Raw genomic sequence first — 21,829 nt, 5'->3', positions numbered from 1 at the left:
GTTGTGGGAGTGATGCAGATTTTTTGGGTGTGAGATACTACAGTCTGTTATGCAGGAGTTCAGATGGAATGATCAAAATGGTCCCTTCTAGCCTTAAAATCTATTAATCTATTTTTCTTCAAGGCACTATGAGATCTTGGTCACATCTATAGAAAGACAGATGTTAAGATGGGAGTTGTCAACATAGTATTGATTCTGAATTTGTCCACAAAAATTATGAGAAAATATGACCTATGAGGGAAGACTGAAAAAATTGGGTTTGTTCAGTCTGGAGAAGAGAAGACCAAGAGGAGATATGATAACAAGTTTTCAAGTACATGAAAGGTTGTTACAAAAGGGAGGGAGAAAAACTGTTCTACTTAACCTCTGATAGGACAAGAAGCAATGGGCTTAAGTTGCAGCAAGGGTGGTTTTCGTTGGACATTCAGAAAAACTTCCAGTCACGGTGGTTAAGCCCTGGAATAAATTGACTAAGGAGGTTGTGGAATCTCCGTCATTGGAGATTTTTAAAGCAGGTTAGACAAACATCTGTAAAGGATGGTCTAGAGATAATACTTAGTCCTGTCATGAGTGCAGGGGATTGGACTAGATGAGCTCTCGAGGTCCCTTCCAGTCCAACAATTCTAATGCATTAACAGGGTCAGACTTACGAAATACGTTTTTATGAACAAATGTGGTGCACACTATATATCTGTCTTTATCCTCATTAATGCTGTAGCAGAGCATCTCAAAAGCTAACATATGGTCACTCAATACCTGACAGATTGGGCACTGCTGTTAACCCTGTTTCACAGATGGGTAACTGAGGCACAGAGGGGCTAAGTGACTTGCCCAAGGTCACCTGGCTTCTGTGGCAAAGCAGTGACTTGAACCCCCACTCTTCTCCCCTACCCACTAGGCCATCCTGCCTCTAGCCCCTATAGGCACAGACCACAGAGGGGCAGCACTCTGAGCATTAGTCCCTTGCATAGCAGTAGCACCCAGGGGCTGGCTGTGCAGGGCGCTGCACAGAGGCAGTCCATGGCACCAAGCAGGACAGTGCTGTAGCAGGAGGAACTAGGAGGCAGCCTGCACGCCAGGAGCCGTTGCCAGGGCAACGCTCCGCCCGCGCAGCTGCACGTGCCATTGGCCGTTCGCACAGAGGCGTGTCTCTGTCTCGCGCACGCTGGGCCTCACGGCCCGCGTCAGCTTGCCTCAGAATCGCGCCCTCACGCGGCACCCGCCGTCGCCCCTTTAAGGCTTATTTTATCTCTGAAGCCAGTGATGGCGGAGGGCGCGGCCCGGCCAGGGGCGTGGTCTCCAGGGTTGGCCACGCCCACCAGTATAAGAACGGCGGCTGCGAGCCGCGGGCGCGCAGGATTTACTTGGAACGTGCTCGTGGGGTACTCGGGGTTTGAGTGTGGCGCACGCGCAGTGTCCCCCAAGGCGGGCAGGGATATGCGGAGCCGCGGCGCCGTCTGGGTGAGTGATTCCCGGGGCTGCAGGGCTGCGCCGGGATCGGCCCCCTTCGGGGCGCTCCAGGAGTGCGGGGCTGCCCCGCCAGGGACCCTGGGCTCGGCCCCCACTTCTCCAGGCACCGCTCTCGGGAGCGCTCGTTGCCATGGCAGCCGGGCCCTGCTGTGAGGCGCGGCGGCCTCTGGCTCCTCGAGCCTGGCTTTGCCCGCGGCCGCCGGGACTAAACAATCGCGGCTCTCGGGGAAAGGCCGCTCCCCGCAGCGCGGCGGGCCCGGAGCCGCGGCGGGCAGCCGAGCGAAGGCGCCCCGCGCTCCGCGGAGCTGGGCAGGGGCTGCTCGCGCTGTCCGATGGGTGCCAGCGCGCTGGGAGGGGGCGAGCCGCGGCGCCGGGCAGAGCAGCGCCCTGGGCTGGCGGGACCGGGCCTGGCGGGTTAGTCACGCACCCGTGGCTCGGGCTGGGGCCGCACTGTGCGGAGGCGTGTGGGTGACTGCAGGTGCGCCTGCCAGCCAGGTGGGGCGGGACTGGTGACCAGGCAGCTGTCGGGTGAGGGAAGGGGAGGCCGAAGCCCTGAGTGCCCAGCTATTTCCTGGCCCCTCGAGCCCCGTCTGTGTTCGGCGCTGCGGGTCAGTGACCGTTAACGTGGGGGTTCACCCGCGTCTGCTTTTATCCAGGTTCCAGTGTAGACGGTGTTTGGCTTCCCATAGGCTGAACTGCTCCTAGAGCGGAGATTCTAGAGATGCAAGAGCCGAGGAGGTGGGCTGTAGCTCACGAAAGCTCATGCTCTAATAAATTGGTTAGTCTCTAAGGTGCCACAAGTCCTCCTTCTCTTTTTGCGGATACAGACTAACACGGCTGCTCCTCTGAAACCTTTTTTAAAGTTGTACTTCAAGTCAGTGGTTCTCAAAGGGCACTGTGACCCCCTTCTGACAACAGAAATTACTACCAGACCTCAGGAGGGGGGACTGGAGCCTGAGCCCGAGCCCTGCTGCCCTGGGCAGCAGAGCCAAAGCTGAACCCCAAGGACTTCCACCCTGGGTGGCGGCATGTAACTTTAGCCTTCGTGCCCAGGGCTGATGCCCTCAGGCCTTGGCCCCCAGCAAATCTAACACCAGCCCAAGGGACCCCATTAAAATGTGTTCATGATGCACCTTGGGGTCTTGACCCACAGTTTGGGAACCCCAGCTTTAAGTGCTTCCCTAAATTCAGCTAACAGATACAGGGATCATAGCGCAACTAAGGGCCTGTGACTAAAACTTTAGCTCCAAGTTCTCTGGAAGGCAAGGAAAGTCTTTTAGTCAGTCTTCACCATTAATTGTTTACCTTATTACAGACTAGTCACAGTGGTCCTGAAAGAAAAAAATATTAAGTATGTAATGATATTTTATAGGATGAACTAAGTTACAAAATCACCTAACTTCTGAGTCACCTGCCAGTATTGAACATAAGATGTTTTAGGTCCAAAAATTTGTAATTTTTACTTTTGTTGATCCAAAAAAGATGATACTTGTATCTTGTCTACCCTTGCTTCTCTCAGTCATAATTATTACTGTAACTTATTATTTAATAAGGCATTCAAGTGCAATGGTTAACTAAATATTTGGATTTTAGAAGGGGGAGGGGAAACATTTTCCTGAAAATGTTTATTATTTAACCTGGCTATGTTGTTGTGCTATTTGAGCATACTGCAGGCAATTTAATTACATTAATTTTGCCAAGTAGTAAAATACACGATATATAAAAGTTCCAATTTTAAGCCATGATCCTACAAACACCTAAGCATATGTGTAACTTTACTCACACCAGTAGTCCCAGTGACCTCAATGTGCTTAAGTATTACACCAGCATTGAGGCCCTCATTCTTCATCCTAAAATGTTGTTGGCACATTAACAAGACCTTCTGTTATGAATGAAGAAACTGAGCCAGAAAAAGATAATTTATTTTTGTTTGTTTGAAAGCTAGTAACTGAAATTCCAGGTACAGCTGGACATGAATGTGCAATTGACCACTCTATATCACCTAGCTGTAGAAGTTAGAGAAAGCAAATGTATAGTTTAAAACTCTGCACCAGTATGTATACTTTGTAAGCAGCATAGAAAGGAAGGTTTTTTTGTATAAAAACTTATACGAAGTTTTATGAAAACTAGTTACACTTCACACATTTACTGTCTAACTTATTGCAGCACACTTTAATGTGGCTAGTTATAGGTCTGTATTCCCATTACACACTTCTGTTTTCAGGAGTTATAACTCTGCCATAATATTTTTCCTCTGGACTGAACCATCAGAGTGGGTAGTAGCAACTCTTTTTCCTTCTACTTGATTTGTTAACCTTTAAATAAACTGAAAGCATATTGTGGGTTCAGATGCTTCTTTTTGCATACTAATTTAAGATGACTTAAATTTTCTTGATCACTCTAGCCCTTAATATGGGCTCATGGCTTGGGTTTTTTTCAAAATAGCCCATTTTTAATGTTCAAAACCCAAGACAGCACTGTACACTTAATGTATAACATATATCTTCATTTTGTACACTTCCTGTGAATACACACTACTCTACTTGCACAATGTGAATGGTGTATAGTGGCTTTGAAACTTCAGTGGTCTCATGGAACTTATTCACAGCTTGAGGGTTTTTAATAGTATAATTTAGCCATGATCTGTTATTCCTGGTTTGCAGGTAAGGATGGTATATTGGATGGCAAAGGCTCTGAGGGACAAGGTCACTGGCAGATTTTTGAATCTGTCATTCTATGGTACAGTGCTTGAAGGATGCACACCAGGGTTCAGAGGCGCTCTTTCCACCAGCTCCCAGTGTTCTTTTCAGCTGCTGATTGTTGGCAGGAGAGAGCTCTCCTGCCCATAGGCACAGACTCCGTGGATGCTCCGGAGCTGGAGAACCCATGGAGAAAAAATGGTGCGTGCTGAGCACCCACCGGCAGCCACCCTGTCATCACCTTCCCCTCCCCTCTGCACCTCCTACCTGCCTCAATCAGCTGTTTGCGGGGAGGGGAAAGGAGGGAGGACATGGTGCATTTGGGAGAGGGGGCTGGAAGAGGTGGGGTGGGGCGTGGCCTTGAGGGAAGGGTTGGAGTGGGGGTGGGGCCTCGGCAGAGCTGGGGGTCGAGCACTCCCCCAGCACAGTGATAAGTCTGTGTTCCTGCCGACAAAAAACTTCCACCCCGACCGCAGGAGAGTTTTCCTATGGACAAAGTGCTGTTCGTTGGCAAAACTTTTGTTTTTCAAGGGGGGTGTGTTGTTTTTTTTAACACTGTTTTATCCTTCAGTTGCCAATGTAGACAGCCTTTACCTTTTGAAAAGATCAGGAATGTTGAATCTGACTTTCCTAATCTTGGCACAGGGAGGCAGGGGAGTGGGGGCTTGCCTCGGGTGCTTATTGTGAGCTCATACACATTAATTGAAGGGGTGGGGGTAAGGAGAGGAAGAGGAGAGTGTGAATCTTTAACAAAGACAGCCTTTGTCCCAACTACTGAATAGACACAGGAGTTAAAATAGGTAGTAGCAAAAACAAACAACAAACCTACATTTTAAAAAGCCAAACTGAAGTCTCCCCACTTTTAGTCTCTTTCAATGTTATTTTATAGTTCTGCCATCACCATAGAGTTCTCCAGGGCAGATGTGGTCTGCATTTCTCGTGAAGAAAACAAGCAGAATATTTTAACCAAGCCTCTCAGGCGTTCTTTATGTACCATAAAGAAGCTAAAAAAGGCCACAGAACTCATTTGTCTGTCCTTTGCAAGTTGTCTTCAAAATCCAAATAATCTAATAGGCTTTCATCAAGTGTGCCCAGGACAGAAAGCTGACAGGGTTCTTTAGGGCTTAGTTAACACCTTTCTTTTGGAGAGAGAAATTAAAGTTTTGATTCAAGACCCTCACCTTCCCTCCTTCCAAGCACAGGAGGTATTGTAGAAGTGAAAAATCTTAATTCTGAATTTCTGGTACAGTAATGTGGAATTTATCAAATTTAGTATAGTTATTTAGGTGTTGGCAGAATTTGAACCAGTTATGCATTAAGTTGTGTGTCTTATTTTTTAAATGTGAGCTGGCTATATCCACTATAAGACTTCATGATGCTATACACCAGTGGTTCTCAACCCGGGGTACATATATCCCCGGGGGTGGGGTTTGGGTTTGGGGGGTGGCAATAGAGGTCTTCCAGGAGGTATGTCAACTCATCTAGATATTTGCCTAGTTTTACAACTGGCTATATAAAAAGCTTTAGTGAAGTCAGTACAAGCTAAAAATTCATATAGGCAATGACTTGTTTATACTGCTCTATATACAATATCAATGTTTCTCAACCTCAGGATGGGTTTAGGGCGGTTGCAAGTGCAGGGCCTGTAGTACGGGGTGGCAAGCAGGGGCCCCATGAAGCTAAGATACATGCTGAAGCCCAAGCCTGCCTCCTGGGGCTCAAGCCAAAGCCCCACTGCCCAGAGCTGAAATCAGACTCCTGAAAGGGATACAGTAGTTGGGAAAGGTTGGGAACCACCGCTGTATATCAAGGCTGAATATGAGACTGAAATCTGACAAGCAGAGGCAGGGCAGTCATTTCACTACTTAATTGTTAGTTTTTAGTCTGCAATTTAGAAGTGCTCCTAAATACTGTTTTTGGATCACCAAATTAAGTACAGTTAAAACCTGGGCTAAGTCCCCTGTAGATGGCAAATAGAAAAGTCCCTTCATTCCATCCAAAAATCACTGTCTCCCACAACTCTGTCACATAATTTGGCTGTTCTAGTTGCTTTAGCTGTTCTTCTACCACAACTTTAAGCTTCTACACAACTCCACTTCTGCCCATCTCTGCTTTTATTTCTATCATCCATCTTTTTCCAAGCTGCTATTTGTTCCTTTGTCATCTTCACCCTGCTTGCTGCCCTTTATGCTTTGAACAGTCTTCCTGTTTGTGTGCACCAAGCTACCACTTGCTCTCAATAAAGGATTTAATTTTCAGTCTTTGGTCACATGAAGTACTGTGTGATTTAGATCGCAGATGTGAGTTGGAGACTGTCTTGTTCTGAAAAGCACTAAGCACACTTACCATGGTGCTCTATAAATAAGATACAATCATGTATAAAACAAATGGTTTTTAAAAAGCCATGTTCTTAGGACCGTTTGCCAGATGTGAGTTTCTTGGCATTATATAATGACCACTGGAGAAACTCGACTTTCAAAGCCTAATTACAGCATGCCATGAGTTTCAGGAGGTAGATTAAATAGTAACATCAATAGGCTTTCCAATTAGGATCTGAAATGGTTAAATGTTAAAAACAGCATAAAGGGTTAGCTATCATTCCAAATTAACAGAAATCTCCTTCTAAAAGTATATTATAGGAGGAAATTACATCATATTGTCAAATAAGGAAGAGCTAAGCTGAACGGATGACTTGTATGACAAAAATGTGCCCCTCCTATGAATTGCTTCTGAGATTCGTTAATGATACGTGGTGGCAAGGTGAGCAAAATTAGGTTAAGAACATGTGTTCTTACTGCTTTAAAGTAGCAATGTTTTTCCTTTTAAGAATGTGTAGTAGATGGATGCAGCTTATACTTCCTTATGTCATAGAGCATGATCTGTTATCCCTTCAGCAGGTAGCATCACAGAGTGTAATCCCTGTCCAGGTTTTTTGTAGGCATTCAACAATTTTCACTGCAAATTGCATCCAATTCCATTACGTGTAGTGCATCCTGAAAGCACAGTTTGACCTCCTGTGCATATCAAAATGATTTGATGCTCCTGAGGGAATTCTGTGACAACAAAATTTAATAATTCTGTGCACAGTATTTTAAAATTCTGCAAGTTTTATTTGTCAATAAGTAAATGCAGAGGCTCCAGAATGGCAGTGAGGAGCACAGGCCACTGGCTGCATGAAGGTGGAAGATCACCCTGCAGCCGCCCGACCCTTAGGACACGACTCAGCGGTGAGGCTGCATCTGACCCTGACACAGCACAAGTTCTGGGCCTGCCCCAGAAACACCCAGGGGCCATGCCCTTCTGCGCCAGGTGTGGGGCAGGTGGGCTCAATCAGGCAGGATCCAAGTATGGAGGGGTTCAGTATGGGGTGAAAGGATTCTGTGTGGGACAGTCTGGGTGCAGGCAGCTCAGTGGGGGGTCTAGGTGTGGGGGGATCTGGATGCACAGAGGCTCATTGGGGGGTTCCAGATGCAGGGGCAATGGGACTCTGCACGGGCTTCCAGATGAAGATTGTTGGGGATCAGTGGAGGGGTCTGGGTGTGGGGGTCTCAGTGGGGGGTGGGGGCTCTGAGTGCTGGGGGAGTGGGGCTTGGGGTGGGGTCTGGGTGCAGCTAGTTGGTGGTCAGTGGTGTTGGGGTCTGGATGTGGGGGCTCAGGGTAGTGGTTTGAGTGCAGGGAGCTCTGTGGGGGGGTGATCTGAGTGCAGGGGTGGGTCTGGAGGCTGGTAGTCTGGATTCAGTGGGGCTCTAGATGCAGGGGTTGAGGTTCAGTGGGGTGGGTTTTGGGCATGGAGGATCAGGGGGGTTCTGGATGTACTGGGTGAGGCTTGGCAAGGGTGTCTGGGTATGGGAGGTCTGGATGCACGGGGTTGAGTGGATGGGGTAGCAGCTCCCCGTACAGTGACCCCTCCCCTGACAGCTGAGGAGTGATGGGGGCAGGAAGCAGGGGAGGCTTCTGAGGGTTGGTCTGGGGGAGGCTTCTGAGGGTTGGTCTGACATAGCCTCAGCTACTTCTTGGAGTGGAAGAAGAAGTCCATCCTCTCCTGCCTCCAGCCCAGCTGGGACTAGCAGCTGATCCCAGCTCAGGGTAGGAGCCACTGGGGTGCCCCCAACCCCGCGGTGATTTACCTCTCAGCCGTCTGCTCTGGGTGCCTGAAATGCTGTACCTGCGCTGCTAGGGAGTAGTGCGTGACTGCTCTTGCAGCTTCCCTTTGCTTCCTTGTCAGAAAGTCATTTTTCAGTGTGGAAGCTAAGAAATCTGCAGGGGACATGAATTCTGCGCAGAATTCACCCAGGAGTAATTTGAGTACTGTAATGGTGATTGCCTGACAGAAATGCCAAAAAATAAATAACTGAGGTATCTGAATGTTCCATAGCTTTCAGAAAAAATGGCTGCAGTCTAATAAAACATTGCTGCCAGATCATAACAATAGACTGAGTTGGAGCTGAGAAATGGAAATTCACATTTTAATTTCTGGTCAGATATGAAAAACAAATATTGTAGCTGCAATGTAATTGTAGTATGTGCATAGATATATTTTTCAGAAGGAGAGCTGCTAAAAATCTACATAGGGCATGCCATATATTATATACTATTGTAACATCCAAATATTTATACTTGTGGCAATATGGTCTGGGAAGAATGTTTTTAAATTTAATTCCCTCCTTGTCTAGTTACGTTGCTAACCATGATGGAGCGCAATGGCTGATCACAAACTGTCACAAACCCATTATTTTACATTGCTTTAGCTTGGGTCTCCTGAGTTTAGTGACTGAAGCAAGAACTAATTGTAGTTTTCCTTTATAGTAATTTAGCTTCTTGACTAGATACAAGCCTGTGAGGACTTCCTGAAAATATTATAATTTGTGTATCTTTCTAATCACCTTAGTCCAGGCAAGTAGGGTTTATCAGTATAACTGGGAAACCCATTGTGAAAACCATACTTGCTAACTCATTCATTTGCACAACAAATATCATAAACCAAGGACACAGTAATTTAGCTTTATTTATGGTATGGCTAGTATATCCTATTATATTTTGTAAAATGAATTAAATTGTCATGTGATTTCATGAAAGTACAATATTTTATTAAATCTTTGCTAATCCACAAACCCAGTAACTGTCACATAACTGATGGTCTCACCCCACCTTCTCTGTAAAATGAGTTTCTGCTGCAAATTAATGTTGTTCATAAATCCATGAACAATACTGACTTTTTCGAATGTATTCCTCAGTAACCTTATTGAGAGTGTACCATCCAAAAGCAAGAGTTAATGCAGCTGTCTCTCATAGATTCTCAGGGTTTGCTCTTTACTAAGCTTCAAGTTCGCAATGCTAAGCAGTTTGCTACATATTTTAAAATAGTAGCACAAACCCTTTAAACCCAGGATGCAAAAAGGTAAAACTGACTTGGTAGTAAAGGAGAACATGCAGTTATGTTGCCCTTTTTGCTTCCCCTCCTACTCCCACTTCAAGAACATAGGAAGCTGGGACAGTTTCATAACAGTCCATTCACATTTCCCTATTGAAATGTAGAGGCAGGTCACCTTCTATGAATTCACAAAGAGATTATTGTTTGAAGTGAGTAGGCTTTATGAACGCACAACTTGTCTTTGTTTTCATCACCTAGTTTTCTGAATTAAAAAAATAATGAGAAGTACCTTTCTGAGTGTAATATTTAAGTATCTATTGAAATGGAAGCTTAGAACTCCAAGGGGATTTCAAAGCAGGTAATACTTGCACAATCGCTCTGAAAGCTGAGATTTAGACAGCATTTTAGGAGGTTGACACATACACTAATTACTACTAGTGGTTTTGGCATGGGAGCAGGTGGAGGCTGGTCCTCTTAGAATCCCTGCAGGCTTTTTCATGTAATCAGAGTAAGCACTCTACTCTACATGTGCTTTCAAACTATTTAAACACCAGTCTCCTTCCTATTTCAGCTTGTTTTTTTATACTGCAACAGACACTTTCTCTATGGTCTTGCCAGTTCTTGTAAGCACAATAAGGTGAAAACACTGGGGTAAATCAAATCTAGTGCAAATGCTTGGACCCATTCTTAGTATTTTAGCCTACAGATTAATTATTTTTAAACTGCATTTTCTAATTCTTGCCACTTCTAACAATTTAACAAGTGTGAAGTAGCTAGTAAATTGAGCCCTTACCTGTCCTCTAGGCAACAAGTGAAGACTTAAAATGTTGACACAACTTCATGACATAAGCAGTCAAACTCCAATTGGAACAAACATTTCTAGTTTAGGACACTTGCTCAATGTGATATAAACTGGCATGGATTGATGTCTTTCTTTAATGCTACATGAAACTGAGTTTGAGGATCAGTGTCCTACCTTGAATCTCAGCCCCGTAGTGGATAGCCCTGTTTGTGCTTGTACAACTGAAAGAATGAGAGGTTAATATTTTAACTGGAGTCTCATATATCTTTAACTCATTTGCTAGTTATCCGCTAATAGAATGGCTTTAATTGCTTTCCAGAATTACATATCCATGTATTTCTTAAAGAAAATTTTAATCTTATTGGTTGGTGACCATTCAAACATGTTGATTTGGAACTAAATATAGCCGTTACACTACATTTGGTACTTTTTGCTAACCAGGAGGATACACTGTAGCTATCCAAGTTTATTTAATAATTATATAGCTTAACATACATTTTATTCAGGTTAATAGCTTTTACTTTTTTTAATTTATGCCTTAATGTAAGTTATCATAATTTCAAATTGGTTTATTTTTAAAAAGAAAAATGTATTTAAATAAAAAAAAACAGATTTTTTGTTTTTTAATCATAGATTTTTATCCACCCTAGCTTCCATTGTTTGACGAGTGTATCTAACTTGATTTAGTGATGTAAGAATTAACTAGATAACGTTAAAAATAAATGCTGCTCTTTAGTGTCTCATAGTTAAGAAGTTTATAGTCTGTTTCAATAGTGAGTATCTATGAAAAGGGAAGAGCTGAAATAAAGATTTTTTTTTTTTAAAAGACCATGGTGCAATCCTGTCATAGAAAAAATGGCAGAGTTTGAGTCTTGCACCATTCCAGCAAAGCTGATGTTCTCCCTTCTAAATTCTGGCAACATGTCTGACTAAGGCCTGGTCTACACTACGCGGGGGGGCGGGGAATCAATCTAAGATACATCAACTTCAGCTACGCTATTCTCGTAGCTGAAGTTGCGTATCTTAGATGGAATTAGAATCACTTACTTTGCGTCCTCACAGCGTGGGATCGACAGCGCCGCTCCCCCGTTGACTCTGCTTCTGCCTCTCACCCTGGTGGAGTTCCGGAGTCGACAGCAGAGCGATCGGGGATCGATTTATCATGTCTACACTAGATGCGAGATAGATCGATCACTACCCACCAATCCGGCGGGTAGTATAGTTGTGGCCTTAAAAACACTTGGGTTGAGGGAGAAAGAAAGAAAACCACCTGCATTGATTGCATTGATGCAAATGTGTGCATGGTTATTCATGGTTTGTAAAACCTCCATGTTGCTTTATCTTGTATTACTGGCTCTCATTAAGAATTACAAACATGTATACAGTCTCAAACTATTTTGCAGACGTTTATCTTTCTTGCCTCTATGAGGCCGAAAAATTAGTATTTTCCCCCATTTTATGGTTGAGGGAACTGAAGCAGAGAAAATAAATGACTTATTGCCCTACGTAGCAGCAAGAGTTGGTGTTAGAGCATGAGTTAAAACTCTGGAGAGCTTGCCTTGTCCCATACTTAGGACTGAGTACTATGTCCCCTTAAAACTGCAGATGGTTCTGTGGAACCTACCTCTTCCAGTATCATGGGAACAGGAGGTTAATTTATCGGTGCAGAAGAATGCACTCTTATTCCTGTACCATTTCTCTTGGGCACAAACTTGCTTTCTCTCGACAGAGAACAGGCAGGTTCCTTACTTATTCTTTAACATGCTTTCTAGGGGATAGAATAATGAAAGGCAGGGGAGGTGGGAGAGAACCGAACTTACCAACAGTACAGACTATTCATTGGGTATCCCTTAAAAAGCATACCAGAGCATGATCTGGTCCCAAACACATGTCGGGTTTTACTTTTTGGAGAGAGTTTCCTTTCAAGTACCCAGAGATGTGGAGTATAACTGATCATGTTCAGTAAACATCTATCTCTTCATGATCATGTAAATGTCATTTTTATCTTGCCCCAAACAATACACTGTACTCCTTGAGCAGGTAAAGGGTCTGTTCTAAAGTGATTTTAGGGCATTTAATCTCTCTGTTCAGGTGAGGAGACTGAGGTTCTCCTGCCTTGTTATATTTTATCCTCCTCACTTTATGCAGTTTTGTTTCACTGAGTTGCAGTTTCTCCACTGTCCAGAATGTACAGCTGATCTTTCAGAAATTGTGGGGAGAGTAGGTGGGTTCACACAAGCAAAACCTTGTAAAGCAGCATATTCCATATATTACAATTTCTAATTGAATTTCAAGTGTTTGTCAGAACTTCTGTTTCCCAATGTAAATGTGCCTACTAAACTATTGTGCACAGATTCAAAACAAGCTTTGTAGAAAAGGATGACTCTACTTCGTTTAGATTTGCTCAACCCCATTGCTTGGAACTGTTGTGGTATACATGCTAGGAGGAAACCTTGTGAGACCAACAAATCAATTTCTAGTAGCTAACACTTAAAGTGATTAATTATTCAATATAATGATCTTATCTGAAACCCTTGTGAATTGATCAAACCTTTGATTTAAGCAGTCACTTTATATTTAGTCTATTAGAATGAGTCTTTGACCAGATTACATTTGAAGTCAGGCTATTGTGTTTTGGCTTCCTTTTAGGTTAAAACCCTTGGCAAAGTGACTCCTTATCACAATAATACAGAAGGAGGTTTGTCTAATACAATGTTATACAACGATTTGTATGTTTTGGCAAAGTTGGTGTGTCTGAGTAACTGTCAATATGTGTACAAGGTCTGAATTTGCTGGCATAAAACTTCTATTCATCACCTGTTTTACTGAAACTTGAAAATCTTTGGATTGATGTTTCTCCAAAAATGAACTCTTACAGAACTACTTCTAATTATTGGATTTGTTTTTACAGTCACAGAAACAGAAGGACAAACACTTTGATGTGTGAAATATTTCCTTCTTTTCAGCAGGTGTTTGGGCCAGAGGGGCCCTCTCACAAAGGAGTCACTGTAATTCAGAGAGTTGGGTGGCATTTAAAATGAGAGACTCACTCAGTTTGCTTAGTGGTACTTACACCCTCCTCTCCTCTGAAGGGAATGAAAGCTGCAGGATACCTGGCAAGAACTGTGGATTTCTAAAATTTGGAGACATTGCAGAGCAAGGCACAATGTCAACGGCAGGAGTTGCTGCTCAAGAAATGAGAGGTCCATTAAAAACTGGATTTCTCCATAATGGCCAAGGCATAGGGAGTCTGAAAACCTGCTGGACCGGCCACAATGGGTTTGAAAAGTAAGTGGGGAAAATTAACCTTGCAGGTGGATTTGAGAGTTCTTACCAAGCAAGTGACATAGATGGACCCAATAACTGGGATTAGGGCTTGTTCATGGTTCACTGACTCAGAATATTTTTTCCCTTTTCAGGACTTTCTTTAACATGGACCCTATAACAATGACATACAATCTGAATCCATCAGCACAGCAACATTGTACATCTATTGGTATGTACACAGAAGATTTTGAGTTGTATTGATACAAACTGTTTAGTGGAAGTGGTTTTGGAGAAAATCTGTCCCTTTTAATATCTACAATAGGAGAAAGAAAAGGAGTACTTGCGGCACCTTAGAGACTAACAAATGCTCAAATAAATGTTAGTCTCTAAGGTGCCACAAGTACTCCTTTTCTTTTTGCGAATACAGACTAACACGGCTGCTACTCTGAAACCTTTCTGATTTTAGACACCAGGCTGCCCTCTAGTGACAGATTTAAACACTTTGGCTCTCCTCCAACGTCTTTCTGACTTTCTACCTAGTATCTTAATAGTATACTTTTATTTGTTCTGAGGAAAATATTTAGTGTAAATAGTTGAGTGTTGTCAAATATTTAGCAAAACCTGCTAACGAGGATAGAACTCTGTGGAAATAGTTGCAAAGTGGTTGGGGCAAATCAACTGCATGTTAAAACATCTCTCATGGAGAGACATCCCTGTTTTAATCTAAGTTGTGCCATGGGTCTCTAATTGTCTTATTTAACTGGAGCACTGCTATAATATAAGTCATATATATATTACATGGTGTTGAATATTCTCCCTCTGATACTCCTGAGGGCATTCTGCACCAAAAAATTTAAAATTATGCACACAATATTAAATTCTGCAAAATTCAGCAAATTTTATTCGTCAATAAATGTGGCTCCAGCATGGCAGTGGGGTGCACAGGAGGAGCATTGAGGTGGGAGATCACCCTGAAGCCCCCACCTGCGCCCAGTATAGAGACTCAGCAGTGAAGGTACACCTGACACTGACACAGTGCAAGGGCTGGGCCTGCCCCAGAAATGTCCCAGGGTATTTTCCTCTTTGCCAGGTGCACCAGGTGTGGATGGGCAGGCTCAGCTCAGCAGGATCCAAGTGTGGAGGGACTTAGTGTAGGGGGATCCAGGTGAGAGGTTTCTGTGTGGGGCAATCTGGGTGTGGGTGGCTTAGTGGGAGATCTGGATGCAGAGGCTCATTGGGGTGTTCTGGATGCATGGGCAATTGGACTCTGCAGGGGATCCAGGTGAAGGTAGTTGGGGATCAGTGGGTGTGGGGAGATGGGGCTTGATGGGGTGGGGGTCCAGGTGCAGCTGGTTGGGGATCAGTGGTGTGGGGGGGCTCGTTGGAGGGATCTGAGTGTAGGGAGGTAGGGCTTGTCTGGGCGGGGGTTCGGTGGGCCTGCTTAACGGGGGAGCCCCAGCTGCTGCCAAGGGGATGCCACATGCTGAACTCCTGTTTCTTCCTGTGATTCCTCATCCCCTTTTCTTTTCCATCCCCCACCCTCACTCCTACCTTCCCCTCCTCCTGCCCTATTCCACCCACCCTTCCTTCCCCACTGCCTCTTCCTACTCACCCCCTCCTTCCCTCATTTTCCCCCTCCCCCCCCAATTACCCAGCCCAACCGTGGGCACTCTGTTGCACGTAATAGAAAGCAGGAAGGCTCCCTGCACACAGAAGCGGCGGATAACTAGCACTAGGACCCAGGAGGCAGTGTTCAGCTGCAGAGTTCTCAGAGCCGACACAGCCTCTCAGTTGGGCAGCTCTGCACTTGCAGAATGAGGGGTGGGGCAGTGGCATGTAATCCTGTGTGGCCCCCCCCCATGCCTCACCTCTGTTTGGAAGGGGGCAATTCCCTCCACACTCCCAAACAGCACCCACGGTCATCCCTCCGCGCAGCTTCCCTTTGCTTCCCTGCCATTTTCTGCAGGAAAACACAGGAAATCTGTGGGGGGCCATTTTCTGTGGGTGCACAGTCCCACAGAATCCCTCAAGGAGTACTCTGAGGATGCATGCTGTGAAGCTTGCTTAGGAATGGTGCAGTGTCCTGTGTAAAGCAAGCTATATGTATGGGACAACAGCTGGCTGTTCATAAACATATTGTTATGCAGGTGTGTTTCAGGATTACTGTAGTTAAGAGTTCTGTTAATTAAGGTTTTAAGGATGCATTTTTCCTAGTGCTGAATTGGGAACAAATGAATGGCTAGATCATCTGTCACAAATTCATGGTGGTGGGGATGTAGACAGACATTCTTAACTTTATTTTCCCCTCCTAGGGCACATTTCAAATCCTGTACCAACAAATGGCTACTGCTTTACTGAAAGCTGTGTCAGGGTCCCACCTCAGAAATCCAGCCCATCTCCTCTTAGTCCCAAAAGTGAGAAGCTTAGTTCAAAGCATGAAGATTATCTTGTTCCTAGTTTCAGCAAACTGTCAGTAACTGTGGGCTGTGTTTCTGAGGAGATGCCTCCTCATACACTGACAAAGAGTGGACCACCTCAGTTTTCTTCTGCATCTTCCAGTGACCGCAGCTCTAGGCCACTACCTCCACTGCCCATTTCTGAGGACCTCTCTCCAGATGATGTCGACAGAGAGGTGGAATTCTTAACAAGTTCAGACACTGACTTTTTGTTAGATGATTATGAACTTCCTCCTTTTAAATCCAGTGCTCCAAGTAGGCGGAGTTTTAGGGGTTGCGGACAGATCAATTATGCCTATTTTGATGCCCCAGCAGGACCGAAAACAGAAGATAACTCTGCAAATAACCTAAATGGATGTACACAAACCCCATGTCCTCCTCCACAACAGCTGCATCGGCGTTTACGAAGGTCTCATTCAGGGCCAGCTGGATCATTTAATAAACCAGTAGTGAGGCTATCTAGCCACTTAAATAGGGCTTCTCCTAATTCTGATGAAGACAAACCAGAGGTCCCCCCTAGGGTTCCCATACCTCCTAGGGCGCTCAAACCGGATTATAGAAGGTGGTCAGCAGAGGTCACTTCTAGCGCATACAGTGATGAAGACAGGCCTCCCAAAGTGCCCCCGAGAGAACCTTTATCACGGAGCAATTCCCGTACACCGAGCCCTAAAAGTCTGCCATTGTACCTCAATGGGGTCATGCCCCCCACACAGAGCTTTGCCCCTGATCCTAAATATGTCAGCAGCAAAGCTCTACAAAGACAAAACAGTGATGGATCTGCGAACAGGGTCCCTTGCATTCTTCCCATTATTGAAAATGGTAAGAAGGCCAGTTCAACACACTACTATCTGTTGCCTGAAAGGCCTTCATATCTGGACAAGTATGAGAAATTCTTCAGAGAAGCAGAAGAAACCAGCTCAAGCACAGAAATGAAGTCCTGGTCTGGTGACTGCACCACAGCTGCTGCCACAGCAAAGCAGGACTCAAAAGCTAGAATGGACATGGTTGGCCACATGAAACGGAAACACCTGTCTTATGTGGTTTCTCCATAGATTCTTGGAACATAATTCACGATAGTTGCTTAGGATGGAGTAGATCTTAACCACGTTGCTAAGTTTTTGAGATCCAAGGAAAGGTTCTCAAATAATGAAGTAATGGAATTCTTCCTGTTTCAGCAGAAAAGTGAAGTATCAATGGTAAAGTTGTCTTATGATGCATATCTCTGAATTGTTTGTCTGGACTAAGCCTATCTTGGTCTGTATAATTGAAGACTGTAAAGCATTTATAGAAACACATGGAGTAACCATAGCCATGTTGGCCAGTTATACACTATCCTAGAGTAATATATTTTGTAAAGGCATATTAAGAAAAAATCCAGTTTTGATGTCTAAAACCGAAATCAGGGAAGAAAGTGCAGTACAGTATTTTTGTTTTATATCACAGGCATTTCCAAAATAATAGGCTTGGCATTTTAAAATCTTTTGCAGAAAATAGCATTGCTGGGAATAAACCCTGTTCTCTTTAGCTTGGATGTGCTAACCTGGCTAGAAGGAAATTGACATCTACTTAAAGACTTGGAAGTGTATTGGAAAGTGTTTAGACTTCTTTTAATATCTTCAATATTTTGAAAACTTAGTAGGATATAAGTAAAATTTTTAGTGAAGTGGCTTCCGACAGGGGTTAGACTTCTGCTTTTTTATGGTGCCTCTTGGATTCTTTCACCCACTAACAGGCACATGGCAAAAAGAAAAGGAGTACTTGTGGCACCTTAGAGACTAACCAATTTATTTGAGCATGAGCTTTCGTGAGCTACAGCTCACTTCATCGGATGCATACCGTGGAAACTGCAGCAATGAGCTTTCGTGAGCTACAGCTCACTTCATCGGATGCATACCGTGGAAACTGCAGCAGACTTTAAGTCTGCTGCAGTTTCCACGGTATGCATCCGATGAAGTGAGCTGTAGCTCACGAAAGCTCATGCTCAAATAAATTGGTTACTCTAAGGTGCCACAAGTACTCCTTTTCTTTTTGCGAATACAGACTAACACGGCTGTTACTCTGAAAGGCACATGGCAGAATTCTGCAGATTTTCCTAGCAGAGACTTGGACCAGCTACTGCTAACCTTCACCCATTGTTCTCTTCATAAGGGGTCCAAGGAATGCATGTTAGTGCCCTAAAATTGACAGGGGAAAGGTATCTATCCACAATTGCTAGTAAATGGTCAGCAATGACTTCATCCTTATTTGGTACAGTATACAAACTTCTGACTATTATAAACAGAAACACACAACACAAGCTGGTCTTGTGTTCTGGTTTCTATTCAGTATTTTCTGGTTGTGTAGTTTGTTTTTTTGGTAAATTAAACATGATTCCATTTACAAACCGTGTCAGTCACATCTGCCTTTGCGTCAGATACTACTTCTTTCTGTTTGTTTCCCCCCCCCCCCATAGTCTGCCTCACTGTTCCACTTAGGTCCGGGGAGATGCAACACTTGTGCATTAGCTGTTTCTCGTGCATACTTCCACATATTTATCCTTTTATAGATAAGCACAAGAGAAGAGGTGCTCATTAATGGAGGTCCATTACTATAATGCTCTCCTCCTAATAGAAATGAACAAGCTGTTTACAGTTTAAACTGCTGAATGAGATATTTGAGCTATTTTAAAGCTTACTTTTATGTTTTAGTACAAACTAAATGAAGGTGAAATACATGCTATAGAAAATGCACTGATATTTCTGCATTATGTGTACAGTATTGAACAAAAGGATTTTATTCACTTTGTTTTATTTTGAATATTGTCATGTCTTGAATTTAATAAAGTTATAATATACTTATTTATGATACATGTAATGTTTCTTGATTTATTTGGTGGTTTATGTAAGTCTCATGCATTTTAATTTTCAGTGTGGTTTTTCTAAAAGGAAAATTTGCATAAATGCAAACCATGTTAATACAACATTTTAAGGCTTCACAGTTAATTTTTGCAATTCTTGATCTAATCTTAAGGTTCCTACAGCAGTGTTTACTCATTCACGTTGCATACATCTTCTGTTCTTGTTTCATTTCATTGTGTAGCTTTGCCAGCCTATTTTAGGGTGTGTCTCTAATTTATCAAGTTGGCCAATAAGATGTGCCATAAATTCATGATACACAGCCTATCCAGATTAGTAAACCTATTATTATTGATTATTGTTTCCGGTAGCACCCACAACGTGCTACCCGCTGTGCAAACACAAAAGAGGTCAGTAGTGTTCCTGACCTGAAGAGCTCAGAGGCTAAAAAGTCCAAAAGTGGACAGAGGGAAGGTAGGGGAAGGGATGTTTTTTCTAGGTGAAATAAAGTATAACTCTATACTCAAACTAATTTTTCTGTTCAATAGGAAAGACGCTGGCAGCATTGTTTATATAACACAATACTTACCTAGTGCATGAACCCTGAAAAGATATTAGTACATAGCACCAATGAATAGACAAGCACGCAGATAAAGTCCCTGACTTAATGATCTTGTAATCTAAGCACGTTAGCTAGTAAGTCCAAATAACCCTGTGAGGTAGGTAAGTGATATTTCAAGGTAAGTAGGGCCCATGTTTATAGGGGTTCCATATCCACTGAATTTCCACACCTAGGGCTTTTTATTTTTGCAACAAAAGCTAATTATTTAGCTCTTATAGTTAGAGACCTCTAGGCTACACCTGCATGAAGCTCTCTTAAAAATTCCCACCATTGCTGTAGCTCTGGTGGCATGGTGACTTTACTACAATCTCATCTAACCCTGCTCAGAGCTGTTGGTGGCATCATCAGGCCAGTCGCATATGTACTTGCAGGTTCACTGAGTACCAGTGGAGTAAAGGAGAAATGTGGGTCACTGGGCTTGTGCTGTCCCTAAAGCCCTCTGCAGTGAGGGTTGTTGTGGAAGCCCAGAGGAAAGTTAAGTGGCTTTCCAGTAACCACTTGCCTGTTTTTCCAGTCCTATTGTTGTCTGCTCTGGACCCACCCAGGTGAGTCTGTTCCCCTGCTAGTTTGAGATCTACTAGAATACATCATCTCAGCAGTATTTCTGTGCTTGGGTTTAATACAGTCTATAAGAGCATTTGGGCTTTTTTGAATTCCTCTCAGGCAGAGTATGAATTTAGGAATTGCCGCTACAGCCTGTCATTAAAGTGGAGCTGTATTTAATTACGTGCCTGACCACACCACACGTTCTCAAGTATCTTCCCACAGTAGCTGACAAACCAGCTGCAACACTAAATTGCAGCCTGTTTTCAGTGCTGATTATCAGCCATGCTGTAGCCTAATAGGTGTCGCTTCACTAGAAATGTTTCTCCTTTTGCCTCGCCCCCTTACCCTGTCTGCTCCACCCAAGCTGCATGACTAACCACCCCCTTCATGTCCTCCTCCCACTCTTGTCTCCAGGCCTTGTTCCACGTGGCCTCAGATTCCTGGAAACCCCTCCCTAGCCCAGTCGGTCATGCCTTCACCTTCTCTTTCAAGTCTCTCCTCAAAGCACTCTGCTTCTGAAAGGCTGAGAGCCTTAGTTCTGCCCTCAGCAGAGGTTTCTCAGATGAACAAAATACAAAACCAAGGTTAAACTCAAATTAAGAAGCAGATATCTCTGTTCACTCATAACACTGCTGCGGTTTATGTCATCCCAATATTTGGCTGTGCTCTCTCTTTTGACTTATGAGTTCCTCAGGACAGAGACTTGGTCTTAATACTGACCTAAAGTGTCCAGCTCACTAACAGTGACCTTAACTTACTTTATGAGAGGGGTAGCCCAGGCATCAGTAATTCTATTTTATAGGGGAGCAAGAGATTTTATTTAGATGGAGTAAAGCTGGAGCAGTTGCTGAGCTTTAAGTTGCTAGTAATTATTGTCCACTATTTTTCTTTAGTAAGAGGATGAGCACTGTGAAAGAAAAAGCAGTCCTTTGCAAGTTGTCATTCTTCAAGTTGACCTAACATAGCACTACGGGCTAGCACCTGCAGCCCTTCATGCTAAATGCATTAAACTCTGACACTATTAGATTGTTAATAAAATCCAGTCCATGCCCTGGAAAAGTTCTTCTGTTTTTCCTTTTTTGCCTTGCTACATTCATGAATAATAGTAAATAGTCCAATTCCAGAAATGTTCCATGGCCTCTTCCGGGAAGAATATCTGTATTGCGGGAACTCCCAGTCATATATGCTCAGTACTGATTTATTGCAAACAACGTGAGTGGAGATGGTGAACTGAACACCAGTGTGCTGAAACCTTTTTGCTGCCAATCTGGCTAAAAAAAACCCTGCTCCCTCTTTTGCCTCCTCTGTTAAAACTTTGTATTCTACTGGTGTAATCATACCAACCTCTGAGTTTCACATCTCTGGGAAATAACCTTTGCTAAGAAGGATGCTGAATTTAATCAGGCAATTCAAGTGTGGAGTCAGAGGCTAACATACTGTTACATGGTGTCCTTCATGGTGGTCATATACCTTTTGCTATGGTGGCAGAAATACGTTCATTTTCAGGTGCTTATAACTTTGTTTTTTGGGGGGTGGGGAAGGCAGAGAAGTCCTTTATCCTCTGAGCTGACATGTCTCCTGTTCATCTAGCCATGTCAATTTTCCTTCTCAAGCTGGAGGCAGTTTTTGTATATGGGCCTGTTGCGCTTGCTTAGTAATGAGAAGCTTGGGCAGTTCCTGATTTTTGTGCATCTAAACTCATTAATCTTCCTTTCACATGTCTTTCTTCCCCCCCCGCCCAAATTTCCAAAGTTTTGCAAGG

General features: G+C 43.8%; 1 protein-coding gene across 4 annotated transcripts; it reads left to right on the top strand.

Moving 5' to 3' along the window:
* Positions 1–1,331: 1,331 nt before the first annotated feature.
* On the top strand, positions 1,332–17,972 carry ERRFI1 (ERBB receptor feedback inhibitor 1). Of its 4 annotated transcripts, XM_073316510.1 has the most exons (6): positions 1,332–1,461; positions 2,127–2,248; positions 6,799–6,929; positions 13,435–13,630; positions 13,762–13,838; positions 15,922–17,972. In XM_073316510.1, exons 3-6 carry the CDS (start codon positions 6,857–6,859, stop codon positions 17,115–17,117), a joined length of 1,542 nt encoding a protein of 513 aa, XP_073172611.1. In that variant the 5' UTR covers positions 1,332–1,461; positions 2,127–2,248; positions 6,799–6,856; the 3' UTR covers positions 17,118–17,972. The 4 variants fall into 4 exon arrangements, with proteins under 4 accessions (XP_073172611.1, XP_073172609.1, XP_073172612.1 ...); XM_073316508.1 differs by lacking the exon at positions 2,127–2,248; XM_073316511.1 differs by lacking the exons at positions 2,127–2,248; positions 6,799–6,929.
* Positions 17,973–21,829: the final 3,857 nt, after the last annotated feature.

The sequence above is a fragment of the Lepidochelys kempii genome, chromosome 18 (assembly GCF_965140265.1).
Source record: "Lepidochelys kempii isolate rLepKem1 chromosome 18, rLepKem1.hap2, whole genome shotgun sequence".
Classification (NCBI taxonomy): domain Eukaryota; kingdom Metazoa; phylum Chordata; order Testudines; family Cheloniidae; genus Lepidochelys; species Lepidochelys kempii.
The sequence above is the reverse complement of the archived record's forward strand: the minus strand, read 5'-3'. Positions and strand labels throughout refer to the sequence as shown.